Here is a 15,704-nt window from a genome sequence, read left to right on the forward strand (position 1 = left end):
AACAACAACACACTTTATCTTATGTCTTCATTCTTTGAGTAACTGTCAAAATGCCTGAACAGGCCCTATGAAGTAGATAGTGATATGTGAATATGGGCTGTACAGATCAAATGTGATTGATTGATTGCAGTCAGAAATAATGAATCATCCAAAAAAGACCCTGACTTTTATCCAGACTTTAAGATTACTCTCATGTCTCAAGTCTTCAGGTTTCAGGTCTAAATCAAGTCATAAATCTTGAAAAACAAATTAAAATGATCATAAAGTCAATGACCAATAAAATGAGAAGATATTTATGCATTTTTATTTAAAAATACATTAAATACAAAAAAAAAAGGTCAGACCATAATGACATTCACATGCACATAGAAACGGTTGTTTGCTCCAATCTATCCTCTGTGAGAAGTTAGCAGTTAAAGATGTTTAGTTTTTGCATTGATGAGACATTTTTTCAGTGAATAAAGTCAAATCAAATCAAATACAGAAGTTACACAAGCCCCATTGAATGGTGTTTCTGTATTTTTTTCAGTCAGGAATCGAGACTAAAACATATTCAGCCTGCCTCTATTTTTTTGCTGGTCACTGATGCACATTATTTCATCAAACAGACACATCCTGTTCCAAGTCAGACTTGCATCATCGCTTCCTCTGGAAAATGCAAAACATATTTTGTGCGACTTTCTTCAAGCATATAAAACACAATATATACAAAAGAAAATAGATCTTTGTGAATAAATCTGCAGCTCAGACTGAGCAGTTTAAGTCAAATTTCCTTTTAAAAAAATACAAACACATACTGGTTTACACTCAGATGTTTGTGCTGAGTCTTAGCTGAGCTGTGAGGTTACGTGTTAGACCCTTGACCACATGGTCTCAGAAGAAGCTGCTGGTGGAGCTGGGTGGTTGGTGCTTCCTCTTGTCGTTCGCCTTGAGGTTTGAAGGTGGAGCTTCATGGAGTTCCTCTTGCTTGCATTTACAGTTAACCAAGCTTTTGACATCCAGTTCTGAGTGCAGGCGTCTGTTCTGTCATGGTTTACATCACTGACTTCCCTCTGGATCTCAGCTGAAAGTCTCCTGCTGCTGTCAAAGATGACGGGGGTCCAGCTCCTGGCCTGTGTGTGGACTCTGGTCATCACACAACCTGTGTTGGGTGAGTGGAGCACTGTTGTTCAGGCTGGTGGTCTCAGCCCCTGCTTGTGTACATTAGGAGTAGAATTTGTACTAAAGAATAAGTGAAGTCTTTTCTTCTTGGGAATCATTGAGAGCCAATTTTTTAAACAGCTTGATAAGATCCCAGGAACCCTTCTGCATTACTATGATATTGGATTATTATATCAACTTAACTGGTCTCAGTTTGGTGTCATACTGGATTCTACTCTTAGGTTTTTCCTTCTCATCTTTAAATGGTTGGTTGGATGATTGATGCACAGAGTATTTCACAATGAATGTCCATCTAACTTCATTACATAAGTTCATAAATAAAGCGTCACATTTAATGAGGTGTTTTCTATCATGTTGAGTTTGTGTGAATAAATTAAATTGTCGGTTTAATTATTTAAATTATTATTATATTGTTTATTTATTTATTCACACTGACCCACACTACACATTGAGTTGCCATGTCATAAATGTTAAACGTTTTTTTTTTTCTTACTGAGCGTTAAGGGCAAAGGAGGTCGCACCTTGAGATGAATGAGATTTGTGAATATGGGCTGCACAAAATTTGGTTGATGATTTGAGAACATGGTGGTTGCAAATTACCCTGTTTTAGTTTTACTTTTTTTGTGAGAATTTGAATTTTCTTCCATGAACTTAAGTCTTTACTTGCTGGATTTATACAGTTTTTGTTTCCCTCTACATCAAGAATTAAACACAAAACTCTCAAACAACACCACAGCTGCAATTTGTCCTTTGAACCATTTGTACTTCTTTAAAGTAAGAATACAGTTATTATTTTCTCTCACCAGGCTAGAATTGAGATCTGTCTTCTAGTCCCATGCAGTGCTGTGTGTAAAACAACTTTCTGTATTTCTTTCTCTCCAGTGCTCAGTGAGATTCAGTTCCTGGAGAGGTATGAGGGCGAGTCTGTGGTTCTTCCGTGTGTCGTTCAGCAGAAACATCCCCCGCCCTTTGCCATGTACCTGAAACGCAGCGGTCTGCAGAAGAGCGAAGTGCTCTTCATGCACACGGAGGAGAACGCCTCTCTGACCAACAAAGACGACCATACCCGCATCAGTACCAGTGGTGACCCCAGCGTCCACTCCCTGAACGTGACCATCTCCCAGCTGAGGGTCAGCGACACGGACCGCTACCACTGTGAATTTATTGTTCATAACATATCATTTGAAGACGATAAGACACCTGGAGACACTGAATTCGTCCTCATTGTCACAGCTGGTGAGTGTTTCTATCTTTTTCTTCTCATTTCACCCCCCCCCCCCCACACACACATATCACCACTTTGTAGGTTCCACTTTCCAAACCCCAAAAGGTCAAGAGGATGTGTGAAGTGTTATCTGTAACGTCTCAGAGGGTTTCCACATGATCGGTGTTTTCCATACAGGAGGTCCATACAACAGATTATATTCCTGATGAATTAAATACTTCCCTCTGCTGGCACATATATGAGTCATTCATTGTGAGTCAGTCTAGTCACCACCACCCCCATGCATTTTGTAAATCTACAGGTTTTAATGCAAACCGTGTTCTGATTATTAAAACAAGTCTTAGAAAACAACTTTGTGGAGGAACACATAATCCCATATAAAATGAAACAGTTCTGGATGTACCTACACAGTATGAACCCACTGATAGAATAAGATCATCCTTTACTCATTCACAGTGGGGGTATTGCAGAATAGGGGAGAGCAAAAAGAAGCATCAATCAAAATTGTTATAAATACATAAACATGCAAGATAAAGAGGTATTTAAATTGCAACAGTATGTACAGTGTTACAGGATAAATAAAGTTTTATGGCATATGGGTATTTCAAACTCATGAAATTGCACCTGAGTGAATCTAAATTTATTATCTAGCCCTGCCCCAATTCGTTATATCAGTTTTTCCCTTTCCTCTCTGGAGCTGCTCCTGGCTCTCTGGACATAGGGTTGATAGAGACATGTGCCAGGGGCTCGGTCGTGCTCCCCTGTCTCCCCCCAAACGGGGACGGCCAGGCCGTGGAGGGTGTGAGTCTGAAGCGCCAGAGGGGCCGGGCTCCAGTGGAGATGTTGTACAACTCAAAGCGTCACCATGGCAGCAGCTCTTCTCCCACCTCGTCCTCCTCTCAGTTTTCCACTGGGAGGGTCCAGCTGTCGTCCGCGCCCGGCCCCGGCGGCCTCACCTACCAGCTCACCCTGCAGCAGCTGCAGCCGGAGGAGAGTGCCTTGTACAGCTGCCAGCTGCTGGTGCGAGGCAGGGCCGTCACCAGCTCCAGTCTGGGGAGACAAGTGTTCTTTGTTTCTGTGCAAGGTGGGTCACGTCACTGCAGGACTGGAACACAAGGCCACTTCGACTAAACAACACTTTTTCCCAGGCTTTTGAAAATAAAAATAAAGTTTCTTTTCATTATAACTTGAATCATCACCTCCACGATGAAGCCTGATGTTCTGTGCCAACCAGTGCAGTTTCCATCTACATGCTTTTATTTCAGTCTCATATGAGGTCACTGTGACCTTTACCTCTGATCACTGAAATCTAAGCAGTTAATCTTTGGGCCCAAGTGGTTCAAATAAGAAGACCGTTTCTAAAAGCTGACTTGAGAGTGTATTATTTTATGGCCCAAAACATTCTTGAAATTGACCCAATTCAAATCAGCTAGTCCTTGAGTCTAAGTGAACATTTGTGCCAAATCAAAAAGGATTCTCTCAAGTTTTTCTTGAAATAACGTGTTCACAAAGCCAATATGGGATGTGAGGTCCCAGTGCCAATTGACTCCCAAGTTCTAATCAGGTTCTCCCTGAGTCCAAGAGAATGTTTGTGCCAAATTGGAAGTTGTCGCTAAACCAGAGGAATAAAGATCTAAAATATTGAAATATAAAGAATTAGCCACAGATAAAATGTATGAGATGTAAAATGTTGGCCTTTCAACCCATCTTCTCATTTCACTTTGCTAACCAAACTGCTACCAATCAGAAGTGCTGTTTAAATACCCGTGCATGATTCGGTTCATGTCTTCATGTACAACACCATGACCATTACATTCACCAGAGAGTTCTCAGTGCAGCCTTGAACGAGGAAGGAAGTCGTGTACTTCTTTATTTCCAGCTATCGTTTCTCTCCTTCAGGATTTCATGAACATCACATGACAGATCCGATGTAAGAATACTTTGAGGCTGTTGAGATGTCGTGGCCCCTGAGTGTTTGTGCTCATCTCTCATCTCCCTCTCTGCTTGTCTGCAGGCGGTCACTGCAGCTGCTCCAGCTACTCCACCCTGCTGTACGCCCTGTCCTCAGCTGTAGCCGTCCTCTTCCTCCTCCTCCTCCTCATTGGATTTCTGGCGACTCGTAAAGTGAGTGGTCTCAGGGTCTCAGACATCTAATGCTCTGCTCTGACATGATACAATAATACAGGGGAAAGGTTGTGTATTAACAGCAACACCATCTGCTTGTTGAGAGCGTGCCAGAAAGTTCCTCTGCAAGCTCACCACAAAAACCACACCGGTTTCATAACCTGTTGCTGCCACTTGTCAGCATGTTTTTCTCTAACTTCTGGAGGAGAGGCAGAGAGACCCTCACTCTACTTCTTTCTTAGTCAAATTTTCAACTCATGTGTTTTCCACGTAACTGTACAACTTGTGAGACTGAAACTTCCGACTGCAGGTGCTGCTCTGAGAGAAAATGAGAAACTCTGATTTGACACCGGAAATCGAAAGTGTGCGTGCACTCTGTTTGTTGCCTTCACTGATTTTTTTCTTCCCCCCCCATCAGGGCAAAGCTCCCCGCAGTGTCAAGGCACGCCCTCAGGCCCCCATCTACGAGGAGATGACTGGGGTGAAGCCTCTCACCCGAAAAGTGGCCCCTCACCATCTGGAGGAAATGGAGTGCTCTGAGTACACAAACTGCTCTGTGAAGAAACTCGTCCCTGAGAACCATTATGAAAGTCCCAGCTCCTGTACCAGTGAGAAGTGTCAGGACTGAACTGGAATGGTACTGAAGAATGCTCTTATAACATTGTGAGACAGGGCATTTTCTCTGATTTCTCTGAGAATAAGTCATTGATCAATGTATAAAAAACAATCAAGCATATTTAGAGGAATGATATTTATTAGTTTTGGCAATTTGGTGTAGATCCAAATAACAATCTAGATCTAGTTAATTTGAATGTAATTTCAAAGGGAACACTGTAAAATAGTGAAACATATTCTTGGCTCTGTACCAATATTGAATGGGTTATTTTTGTGTCCGGGGCCCCACCCCTCCACAGTATGTTATAGAAATTCAGTAGTTTTTGAATCATCCAAGTGCTGCTAAAAACGAAACCTTTTTTGGTGGAGGTCAAAATGTAAACCCTGCTTAGCAGCATTATGAACTAAACCAACTCTCCAGCTCAGCTGCTTGAAGATTGTTTTTATTTTCTGTAAATTTGGTCAAAAGAGTGTTTGTACTTTGACTTAAGTTTATATTGCAATGTCAACATTTCTTGTGATGTGATGCTTTTAGAAGTTTGTATTAAAAAAAATTTCAAAATAAACATATTAATGCTTTTGGTATATTCAGCAAACTAAATGTGCCTTGTGTGGTTTTATCCAAAACAAATGACTTATGTTCATCATAAAGATTCCTTGTGTGTGCTCTTGAAGTCTAACAAAGATGTTGAAAACATTTTGTTCCCATTTATAAGAATTTGAAACCAACCTTGTTTACAACCCTGTTTCTTCTTTTGACACATTATTGCTACAATCGTTCATCAGGGTTACACAACAAGTTGTGTGTTGACGTCAAGGTGGCCTCACAAAGAATGTTGTTGTTTTTCTTGAACATGGTATCTTACGATCAGCTCGAGGAAATCTTTTCAAATTTGGTGCAAATGCTCACTTGGACTCAAAGATGCACTATTTAGAATTTTGTGCCTGGAGGTCGAAGGTCAAGGTCACACAATGAATGTCGAAATATTTACATGGAAATTGCTCCAGTTAGAGGCATACAACCGCAGTGCAGTTATTCTAGTTTAAAGATGCACCCGCTAATGATGTATGCATTAGAATAATACAATAACTTTGTAATAGTTCTAAGTCACAAAACAAAAAGCATGACACTAGGTAACAGCCAAGAAAATGTTGTACTTTATTAATATAGTCCGAAAGAAGCTCCATAATCAATGGAAACATTTTTTCCGGTGCATGTCCTTAACAATCACATTCTATGAGGAGAAAAAAGAACAACATTAAAAGCCACAACTTTGTATTTCAGTTACAGACATTTTTTCCTTAACGTTTTTTTGTCAAAATAAAGAGAAAGGCAAAGGCAAATTACACCCCCCACCCCAATTCCCTCACCCACCCTCCCTCCCTCCCTCTGCCCCTTAAAAAACAGCCTTTAAAAGTCATGGGCTTTGTTTACAGTACAACCCACAGTGCTTTAGCAGAAGGATAAGCGCTCATTGGTTAAGGATTACACAGCATGACGACGCAATGTAAAGTTTTGCTAAAAACATTGGATGATGGCGATGATAAAAGGAGGAAGGGGAAGGAACTCTGAGCAAGAGAGAAAAAGAAAAACAACCTTAACATCAAACCCTGAACCCCAGAGTCGAGTCGACAAACGCCCACGTCACAGTTGCAGGGGTTTGGACTCTTCCCTCCCACTTGTGCATAGATCATGATCCTTTAAAAAAACGAAACAAAAAGCTTCATTCCTCCACTTTCAACCTCTCCACTGCTGGAGATCTGTCACAGCAACAGACGTGTTAACAGAGATGATTCAAGAAAGAAAGAAATACTTCTTGCACGATGCTCCTGAACTACAAGATGGAAAAGTAAAAGTACAGCATCAAAACATACAAATGCATCTTCTGTCTTTTGACAATCAAAACATTGATCGTTGTTTAAATGTAAAGCAATTTCTACTTAGATTTCACATGTAAAGCACTCTACTTTTTTCAAAGTTGATTCTCAGTCTTATTTGGTAAATATGTAACTTGCTACGAACATCTTTTTGTTGTTGTTTTAAAGAAACAATGGTTCTCTATATTCTGTTAACCCTTCAGTGCTTTGCTTGGAGTTGAATTGTTTTCAGTTGCTTGTTTTTTTTTTTTTTTCATACAAACATTAAACTTATAAATGATGGGAGTTGGGATCTGGAACCCTGGCCTTCCTGAGACAAAATCCACATCTTTTTTAATGAGTGTGCAAGATCGTAAGCAAACGGCGTCGCTTACAGGAAACATAAAATTACAACTCAACACACAGAGATAGTCTGTCCACATCGAAAAAAAAAAAGAGAAATCAAAATCTGAAGTATGACACAACACTGATCAATCCCAGAGTTCTGAAAAGTAGCATAAATCTTCATTTTGCAAGGTTTCATGTCCATATTTGATGGTAGATGAAATTTGTCCTTTTTCTTTTTTCATTTGTTTTTCACACAACATTCCTGTTAATAAATTTCTATTTCCTTGAACTTCAGACACATGAAATGCTTGTAAACGACGAGTGGCTTTTGCAAAAAACGAGAACAGAAAAGATAGGCACCTCTGAAATGAGTCTTGTAACAAACTCACCTCCCACACTTTTATCCCTTTTCCATTTCCACATGAAGTTAACATAGGGATTACTAGTCCTTCTACAGCTATCTATGGCAACAGTTCTTTATTTTTCCCCCATTTTTTAAGTTTTTGTCTTTTTTTGTAGTTTTTTTTCCTCTTTTCGTTTTTTTTTCTTATTTTTATTGTATAACTGGAACAAAATGGTGCAATACTCAATGATAACCCTTGTACTGGATTATTCCACAATAAAAGCCACTATAAGGTAGATAAACTTTTTACAGATAGAATCAAAAAAATCCATTAAGTCCTTGAGTAAACATGTACACGTGAATTGTCACCATCTCCCCTCCGTACTTAGACTCGTTTACCTACGATTAGCTGAGTGAGGGGTAGAAGACACTCAGTGCAACGTTAGAAGATAACGTCTATCAGAATAGTTTTGGACAAAGTAACGACACAAATGAAAAGATAAAAACAGACAAAATATAACATACTGAGTGGAACATAACAGCAGGCCCTGTGCCCTGTGCGCACAGTCTTGTACGCACACATTCATACAAACATCTGACTTTCAAGCACACATCTAAGATGACTCTTGCATTTTTTTTTTCGGAGATTTTGTATTCGTAACTTAATGCAATACATTTTTGATATTCTCTAAAAAGCCCCGAAGTGTACCTGTCAGACGGAGAGAACAAAAAAATATAAAGAATTACTGACTTCACATTTCGTTATTGGCGCTCCATGATTCAAGTATTTGTGTTCGATGTTTTGTTTTGATATGTTTGTGATTTTTTTTTTCTCTCATCAACTGGGTAAAATATGCATCAAACCAGGGGATTCCGGTAGGCCTAACTAACAAACACATATATACAGTACGAGCACTTCAAAGTACTGTAATATGTAATCAAAACCAGAACGTGCATATCCAACTCCGTAGAACAACGACGCAGCTTTCAATCAATCAAGTATCTGTTTACACCCGACCCTAATTCTTTCCTTTGTGTCACTTATTTGCGGGGAAAATACATATTGCTCATTTTCAGGTGTATCAAACCAAGACCTTTTCAAACAAAAACGAAAAGTTTCAGAGGTTACGATCCAAGAAGTCAGAAGCGGTGATACTACACACCACACTCACAGTATATACATATACATATATGTAGTGTATACATACATTATATACTGTTATCTAGAACAGAGCTGTAGAGAGGAGACCCTCTCGATGCTGGTGCAGCATGGGAAACCCCCTTCACTGTCAGGGTTCTCCAGTTAGTACAGGATGCTGGGAGGTCCTCGGCTATTGGGTCTGTCTGAGCTTGGATCAAGGCAGTTACAGAAACAGGCAATAGTGATTTTTGCTTGTGTGCTGCAGGACTGCAAGTCCTGAAAGGTAGCCTTTTCCCGTTTTCTTGTTATTTTTTTTTTTTTTTAATTTTCAAACATTTTTTTCTTTAAATGATTTTTAAGACTTTGTACCTCTTGAAATGTGCCTCCTCCCCTCTTGCTGATGCAGAGTGAGCGGAGTTGAGGCTGATGCAGTGGGCCCAAGCCATCTGGGTCTGTGGAAATGTACAGTTCAGTGGGCCCCGCTTTGAGCAGGACACAAACATAAAAACGAGATAAATACAGCATCCACATAAAAGGCACCCCGGCCACGAGTCTACCCCTTTTAGATGGTGGTAGTAGAAGCTGATGGCCGGAGACGTTTCAGCTATAAGTGCAGAGCTTTAACATATTATAGATCTTTTTTTTTTTTTTCCATTTAGATTTTTTAGCATTTTTAAGATTTTTATGTCAAACTTCATAAAAATGACGTTAAAATGCGATTTCATTTTTGGTTTTAAAAAAATATGTACCCGGGATTACCCATCAGCAACTGTGCACTGTAGCAAACTGGAACCCCCAACTGAGTAGACTCTCTCCTTAGCATGGGGCGTTCCCCACAAAAGCATAAAAAAAAAAAAAAAATCTCAGTCATTTCAGGGTGTGATGCTGCCGCCCATTTGTTTGTTCCCTCCTGTCCCCCGCTGCACCCTCCGCAAAGGTTATCAAAGCTCCTCCGAGTAGGGAACAGAAGTGCTGTCTACAAAGACACGGTATGACACAGCAAATTTATATTGGCACGTTACATTGGCATCTTGTACATGCAATAATAGGCCTCCAAACAGCAGCTGTAGGCCACCTTTCGAGAAAAGGACTGAATACAAGCCTTTTCTCCTCCAATTAGGATTAAGTTCCAGGCATGAGGTCTGTACAGATTGTTGCGCCGATGGCCTTTAAATCTAAGACTTCGCTCTCACAGTAGAAAGGACAGATACGGAGAGCTGCATCTCGTGCTTGGTATCATCAACTCCCCAACCCTGAGATCAAGCTGGACAGAAGTGTCTTCAGCGCAGAGAGAAAGTGCGACCTTTTGATAAAAGTGTTCGGACTTTAAGTATATGACAGTGTTCTGGTGGCTTGGCCTGACTTTACAGAAACGGTGGCCATTCCGAAGTGCTAACAGGAGCGCACCGGGGACAAGTGTCAGGGTTTGCCAAGCTCATTCCAGAGTCAGGTTTGGCGTGCTGTAAAGGGCCCCAGCCTCTAGTCTTTTGCATAGAAACAGATACGAGGGCCTGTCGGTGCTTGGTCGGGGGGGAGGGCTACTGGGTCTGGTTGAGGTGGTGGAGGTGAGGAGGTTATAGCGTAGCAGCTAGGCAAAGGGTAAGGGGGGACAGCCTGCGGACAGGCGGAGCAGCTTGGAGCGACAAACACCCACACCCCTTTTTTTTTCTTTTTCTTTTTTTTACACATCTCAAGGTACTACCTGGAAGTACTACAGAATACTGTCCAACACAAAAGCATGATCAAAAAATTAATAGACAATCAATTACGGTCTGTAGTATTGATCCTCGTTTTGCATTCAATACACAGGATGAACATACAGAGGCACCTCTGACCAAAGTGTTTCTGCATATGAACAGTGAAGGGCTAGTCAGCAGCCAGTATATTGTAGACCACTGCATTTAGACAAAAAATAACAATAGAACACATTGGAAACAAATCATGTCAAATCATCCTTTTTTTTCAAACAAAAAAAAAGAAGAAGAGTACACTGGCAAAAACTCCAGAAATATGACTATTACATCTTCCAGCTAAAGTGATCTTTGTGTCAAAGAACTGAGAGATGAGGGGGGAGGGCAGGATGACAGCAGGGTTGAGTGGTGGCGGGCCCCCCCATTGGAGATGCTGCACGTGTGTGGCAGAGAGCCGTGATTGGCCGAGTCTTGGAGGAGCCGCTTTCTTGCCGGACTGAGGGATGGTCAAGTGGAGCCCGGGAGGAAGTGGGGCTGCCGCTTGACACCCAGAGGACCACAACATAGAGGCACTCAGTGGACCCTCCACCTCCCCACCCCACTCGGACTCATCCACCGACCGGCTGGCTTGACGGGCCAGCAGGCGTCGAGAGACAGCTGACGTTGCATGTCTTGTGCCTCCAAACAGAACAAGGCGAAAACATTTGGAGTGACAGTGATATTCACTTTGATAAAGTTCAAAGAGGGGAGGGGGGAAAAAATCGTAGACTGCAGTTCCCCCCCCCACCGAAAGTCCAATGGTACATTTCAGTTCTGTTTCCCTTCATCCTGCTACCAGAAGATCAAAGCCAGACACATTTCCAAGAAGTTGATACAGTACATAAAAGAGCAGAGTTTTTTTTTGTTGTTTTCTATGTTTTTGCTGCTCCTTTTTTTGATTTATTGGATTGCAGTTGAAGCGATTTGCTCTTCATAAGTGCTATGATAAAACCCTTTGAATTTATAAAAGTCTTAGCCTCTTCTGTTTATACAGTACCAAACGCAAGGAACACTCGTAGGTTTACTGCATTAGGAGAAACCCCTCTTATTTGGTATTGTGCCAGATACCCAGAACTATCCAATCCCACTGTAGATTCAGTCTCTGTTGGGTGTGGCTGTGGCATGCAGAGAGGAAGAATGCATGTGTGTACCCAGTTTCACTCTTCAGTACAGTTGGCTGTATGCACAGTTCAAAAGTTGCTTCTTCCTCTTTGCAGAGTGTACCCAACAGTATCAGGGGGATTAGCGGCCTGGAGGGAATCCAAGTTGTGAAAAGGGGGTAAGGTGTTAATTTCTTTTTGAGTTCCAAAGTCTTTTGCTGCAATCAGCAACAATCAAAAAAAGAAAATAAAAATATAAGAGAAACCAGCTCTGGTGGACATCGAGTATGGACGGAAGAAAAGTCTATCATGTATATTGCACAATGAACTGTCATGAAGGTGAAATTGTATATTTTTCCCCCCAAAAAACTTGCTGATCATTCAGACCACTGGGCTTCATAACAAACTGGATAATTGAAAATTCAACAAAGAACCAGTGAGTTCCCAGTTGAAGGTGACCAGAAGGATCTGGACTCGCAGACGCAATCAGTGATTGGGCACCACCGGACATACACAGGTCATGTATGAAAACAGAGACAAGGTTGACGAATAATCTTCTCTCAGCTTATATGTTGGGACAGATATCAAAAATGCGCTCGGGTCTTAACCTAATAAAAAAAAGAACATTTAATAGCTGAGCAATTCCTTTGAGAAGACAAATTAAAACATTAAGCTGATGATTGGTAGGGCCAGTCACATGGCCAGGCCTTCTAACTGCCCAGTGACAGAGTTGGTCACCAATTGTGTCCTGTACCACTTGCTGGCTCAGAGGTGAAACTGTGCAAGATTTCAGCTATTTCTTCAGCTACAAAACAAACATGGGACCTGGGCCAGAGAGCACTTAAGGCTAATATTAGTGCTGAGAAAACAACGTTAACATAACTAGTAAAGGTCTTCGAACCGCATCATTGGCCATGGACATGCTGGGAATGGTCGTTTTAAGTCTTATTTTGGGATGATTCGTTTTCTTTTTTTTGGAGGGAAAAGGAAAGTCTCAGATGGCAGCTTTGATTGCTTCTCCTAAAAACACTTCGCACAGAATGTCATGTACACTTATGGAAAAACTAAAAATACTTAAAAGGTTTCTTTGTGTTGTGTCTCGTTTCAGTTTGTTTTTTATATGACGCATTTCAAAAATACTAAAAGGAAAACAACTTGCCGCTTTTCCATAAAAAAATGAAAGAAATAAAAAAAGAAGGATAAAAGTAAAACAGAAGGAGTGGAGTCTGCAGTCTGTGGTAGGGACCCCCCTTCCTTCTGAATCACAATTCACAGTTCAAAACAGTTCAAATTGATACTGATTATCGCCACATGATTTGCTTGGGTTTTGCTCCTGTTCACTTAAATCTTTTTGTTTGTTTTGTATTTTTTGCCACCTCACCAACCACCGATTGGCTTACATGAGCCGGTGGTCGATCGGTTAGTGTATCGTGGCATCATCCTACATGGACTCCCCACTCAGTAGATCTCCAGGCAGCAGGGTGTTGATGGAGGTAGGGCTCCCGATCACGCGGGTGTCCTCTCCGCCCGGCGGTCCCCAAAGGCTGGAGTAGTGAGGCACTCCGCCCCACAGCAGATCGTTGCCGCTGTTCTTGCTGCCACCGCTGCTCCACTGGCCAATGGAGTGGGACTGCGGCGCTCCGCCCATTCGGTTTTGATTGGTTCCCGGGTTGGCCTGCCAGCTAGAGGTGTTTGCCGCTAGTGACTGACCTTGTGCAAAGAAGCGGTTCACCTCCTCCTCGCCGGCAAACTCCGCAAGGATAGTGGTGTTTCCAAGCACGCACCTTACATGGGACAAAAGAGGAAACAATAAGTCTTACGGTGAAAAGCAAAACAGAAATAAGGAACTAATAATATTTCATGTTTGGAAATGTCATCTTGGTTTAAAAATGGGCCAGGATACACCTGACAATTTTTTTTAACAAACTGTAGTGCTCATTTAGGGCTTGATTGTGCCATTATGCTTTTTTCGTGCACTGCTGTAACCACATTTGCGTGCAGCTGGTAATGAGTAAAAGTAGGTGACACATCTTGTATTTTGTTTCCATAGATTCCAGTGCAAACACTGAATTTTGTTTTCATCAGGGTTTTGTCACTTCTCCTATTTCACTTGCATGACTACAAAAATCGCTGTAATCTTACAATACAGCTGACTGCAGTGTGACTCCCAACCTAATTTCCTCGTGACTACACAGATATCAAATTGTGTGCTTCTCCAAAAAGTTGTACTCTGCCACCAACAAGAAAGAAGGAACTATGGGTTTCCTCTGTTAAACCTCAATCACTTTAATTTAAAAAGAAAGGGGTAAGTGAAAATCAAAGGAAGTGCAAAAAAACATTTAATTTCAGCCTAACTAAACTAAAGATGAGAGAGAACTTGCTGTGTCTTACATGTGCAGAGACTTCTGGGCCTTGGCGGCCTCATCCTTGGAGCTGTAGCGTACCACAGCGTTTCCCTGGGTCAGGTTGAGGTGGAATGTGATCAGGGGGCCGTGCTGCATGCACAGGGTCCGCAGAGTTGAACCATCAATCTTGAGCACAGGAGAAACAATTATGTAAGTAAAAAAATTCAGTACCAACAACAGAGTTTATTCATCAATTTTACACTCTCTTAATCACTGTCCACCCCTCTATTGATCTCCCTTCAGTCACTTAATTTTTGTATTTTCTGGACTTCGGAAATCAATAACACAAGCCACTTAGTCAAAGGAACAACAGAAGCAGAAAATCATGTTTGTTTCACTTTCAAACAGCAATCAGATGAATCATCGATGAATCATTGTTCTGTTGTTGTTTAAATACGACATTGATTCATGACTAGATATATCTTTGAATTAATCATAATCACATGCCAATTCTGCTTATCACACAATTGATAAATGAAACAAGAATGAGAATCACAGAGTACATACTTGTGGAGTGAGATTCCTCAGCACCAGCCAGCTGCTTGTCCTGTTGGGGCTGTCAGTACTCCAGGTGGTTCCCTCTGTAAGAGAAATGAAGACTCAGTTCAATAAAATGTAAAGCAAACAGAACGAAAAGTGTCACTGTTAGCTATTATTTTTACAGGACAATCATCTGTTCAGAAGCATTGAGACAAGAAGCCGATTTCATGTGATAGTGGCCTTATAATGTAATCTAATTCTAAGGGAAACTCGTGTATTAAAAATGTAATTTACCTTCAAATTATGTGAATTAAATCTTTATAAGCCACTGCCACGCTCTCTTTAGCGGGGGCGTGGACCTCTGCGCATGAGGTCAGAGAGTTTGACATCAGAGGGAACCACGATACCTTCTACCCACGTATTTAAGTGAACACACAATTACTATCTACATTTCTCAAAGTTCTCCATCTCCTGCGAATATAGGTGTCAAAATAAGGTCACACATATGATGTTTAAAATGTGGCTTTTTACGCAGAGCCGGTAAACCTCAAGATGCCAGTTTAGCAGGGTGTGTTCAGCAAACGCTGACAGAGCGAGTGACATTCGCAGCTGTGAACTACACCACACCTACGCATCAACAGTTATATCAATGTGTGCTGAGAGTAAAGAGCATCAAAACAAGACTGTAGTGCTTTTACTTTGGTGGAATCTGCCTTATATGAAATAATAATTTGTTGAAAATCTTAACTTTTTCGCAGCCTCTGCAGAAGAGCATTCTGCAAATGGAATGACTAAGAAAACATCCACCAGAGCTCATCTTGGCAGTTGCACAAGCAGAAATAATATACATGATGAGAGATAATAAAAAGTATAGTATAATGGTATAATTTTTCCATTAGAGTAAAAAAAAACAACTTCAATTTAGCAAAAATTTTACTCACTAAATAGTTATTTCTTCATACGTTAATGTACTTATATTGTTACGATAATCAATATTCTAGAAAAGGTTTGTCTATATAAGGAGACACACCTCAAAATGAAACCAGAGACTTTGATACAATTTATGGATATTATGCTTTTAATTGCAGTTTAAAATCTGAAGGAATGGTGCAAGAGTTTGTAACTGAAACAGTGTCCAGACAGTTCAACTAGAAGAATTCTAAGAGAGAAAAATA

The 15,704-nt window shown here is 40.9% G+C and overlaps 2 protein-coding genes across 2 annotated transcripts in view; one reads left to right on the top strand and one right to left on the bottom strand.

Annotated features, from left to right (window-relative positions):
* Nucleotides 1–939: 939 nt before the first annotated feature.
* On the top strand, nucleotides 940–5,686 carry cd7al (cd7 antigen-like). The gene is made up of 5 exons (XM_061092154.1): nucleotides 940–1,150; nucleotides 2,044–2,397; nucleotides 3,084–3,470; nucleotides 4,401–4,510; nucleotides 4,929–5,686. Exons 1-5 carry the CDS (start codon nucleotides 1,090–1,092, stop codon nucleotides 5,136–5,138), a joined length of 1,122 nt encoding a protein of 373 aa, XP_060948137.1. The 5' UTR covers nucleotides 940–1,089; the 3' UTR covers nucleotides 5,139–5,686.
* A 5,067-nt stretch (nucleotides 5,687–10,753) lies between these two features.
* Nucleotides 10,754–15,704, bottom strand: part of LOC133018052 (trinucleotide repeat-containing gene 6C protein-like) — a 44,561-nt gene continuing 39,610 nt past the window's right edge. The window contains exons 20-22 of the mRNA XM_061084338.1: nucleotides 14,557–14,630; nucleotides 14,036–14,175; nucleotides 10,754–13,428 (exon numbers count right to left, since the gene is read on the bottom strand). Coding sequence (XP_060940321.1) covers nucleotides 13,086–13,428; nucleotides 14,036–14,175; nucleotides 14,557–14,630 — 557 coding nt within the window. The 3' untranslated portion in view covers nucleotides 10,754–13,085. The remainder of the gene's footprint in view (nucleotides 13,429–14,035; nucleotides 14,176–14,556; nucleotides 14,631–15,704) is intronic.

Source organism: Limanda limanda, chromosome 2 (genome assembly GCF_963576545.1).
Source record: "Limanda limanda chromosome 2, fLimLim1.1, whole genome shotgun sequence".
In the NCBI taxonomy this organism is placed as follows: domain Eukaryota; kingdom Metazoa; phylum Chordata; class Actinopteri; order Pleuronectiformes; family Pleuronectidae; genus Limanda; species Limanda limanda.

Excerpts from the sequence above, each read along its gene's own strand:
- cd7al (XM_061092154.1), top strand. The coding sequence starts at position 1,090 with ATGACGGGGGTCCAGCTCCTGGCCTGTGTGTGGACTCTGGTCATCACA. Across the intron at positions 2,398-3,083 it reads CGTCCTCATTGTCACAGCTG|CTGCTCCTGGCTCTCTGGAC; the intron begins GTGAGTGTTTCT and ends TCCTCTCTGGAG. Across the intron at positions 3,471-4,400 it reads GTTCTTTGTTTCTGTGCAAG|GCGGTCACTGCAGCTGCTCC; the intron begins GTGGGTCACGTC and ends GCTTGTCTGCAG.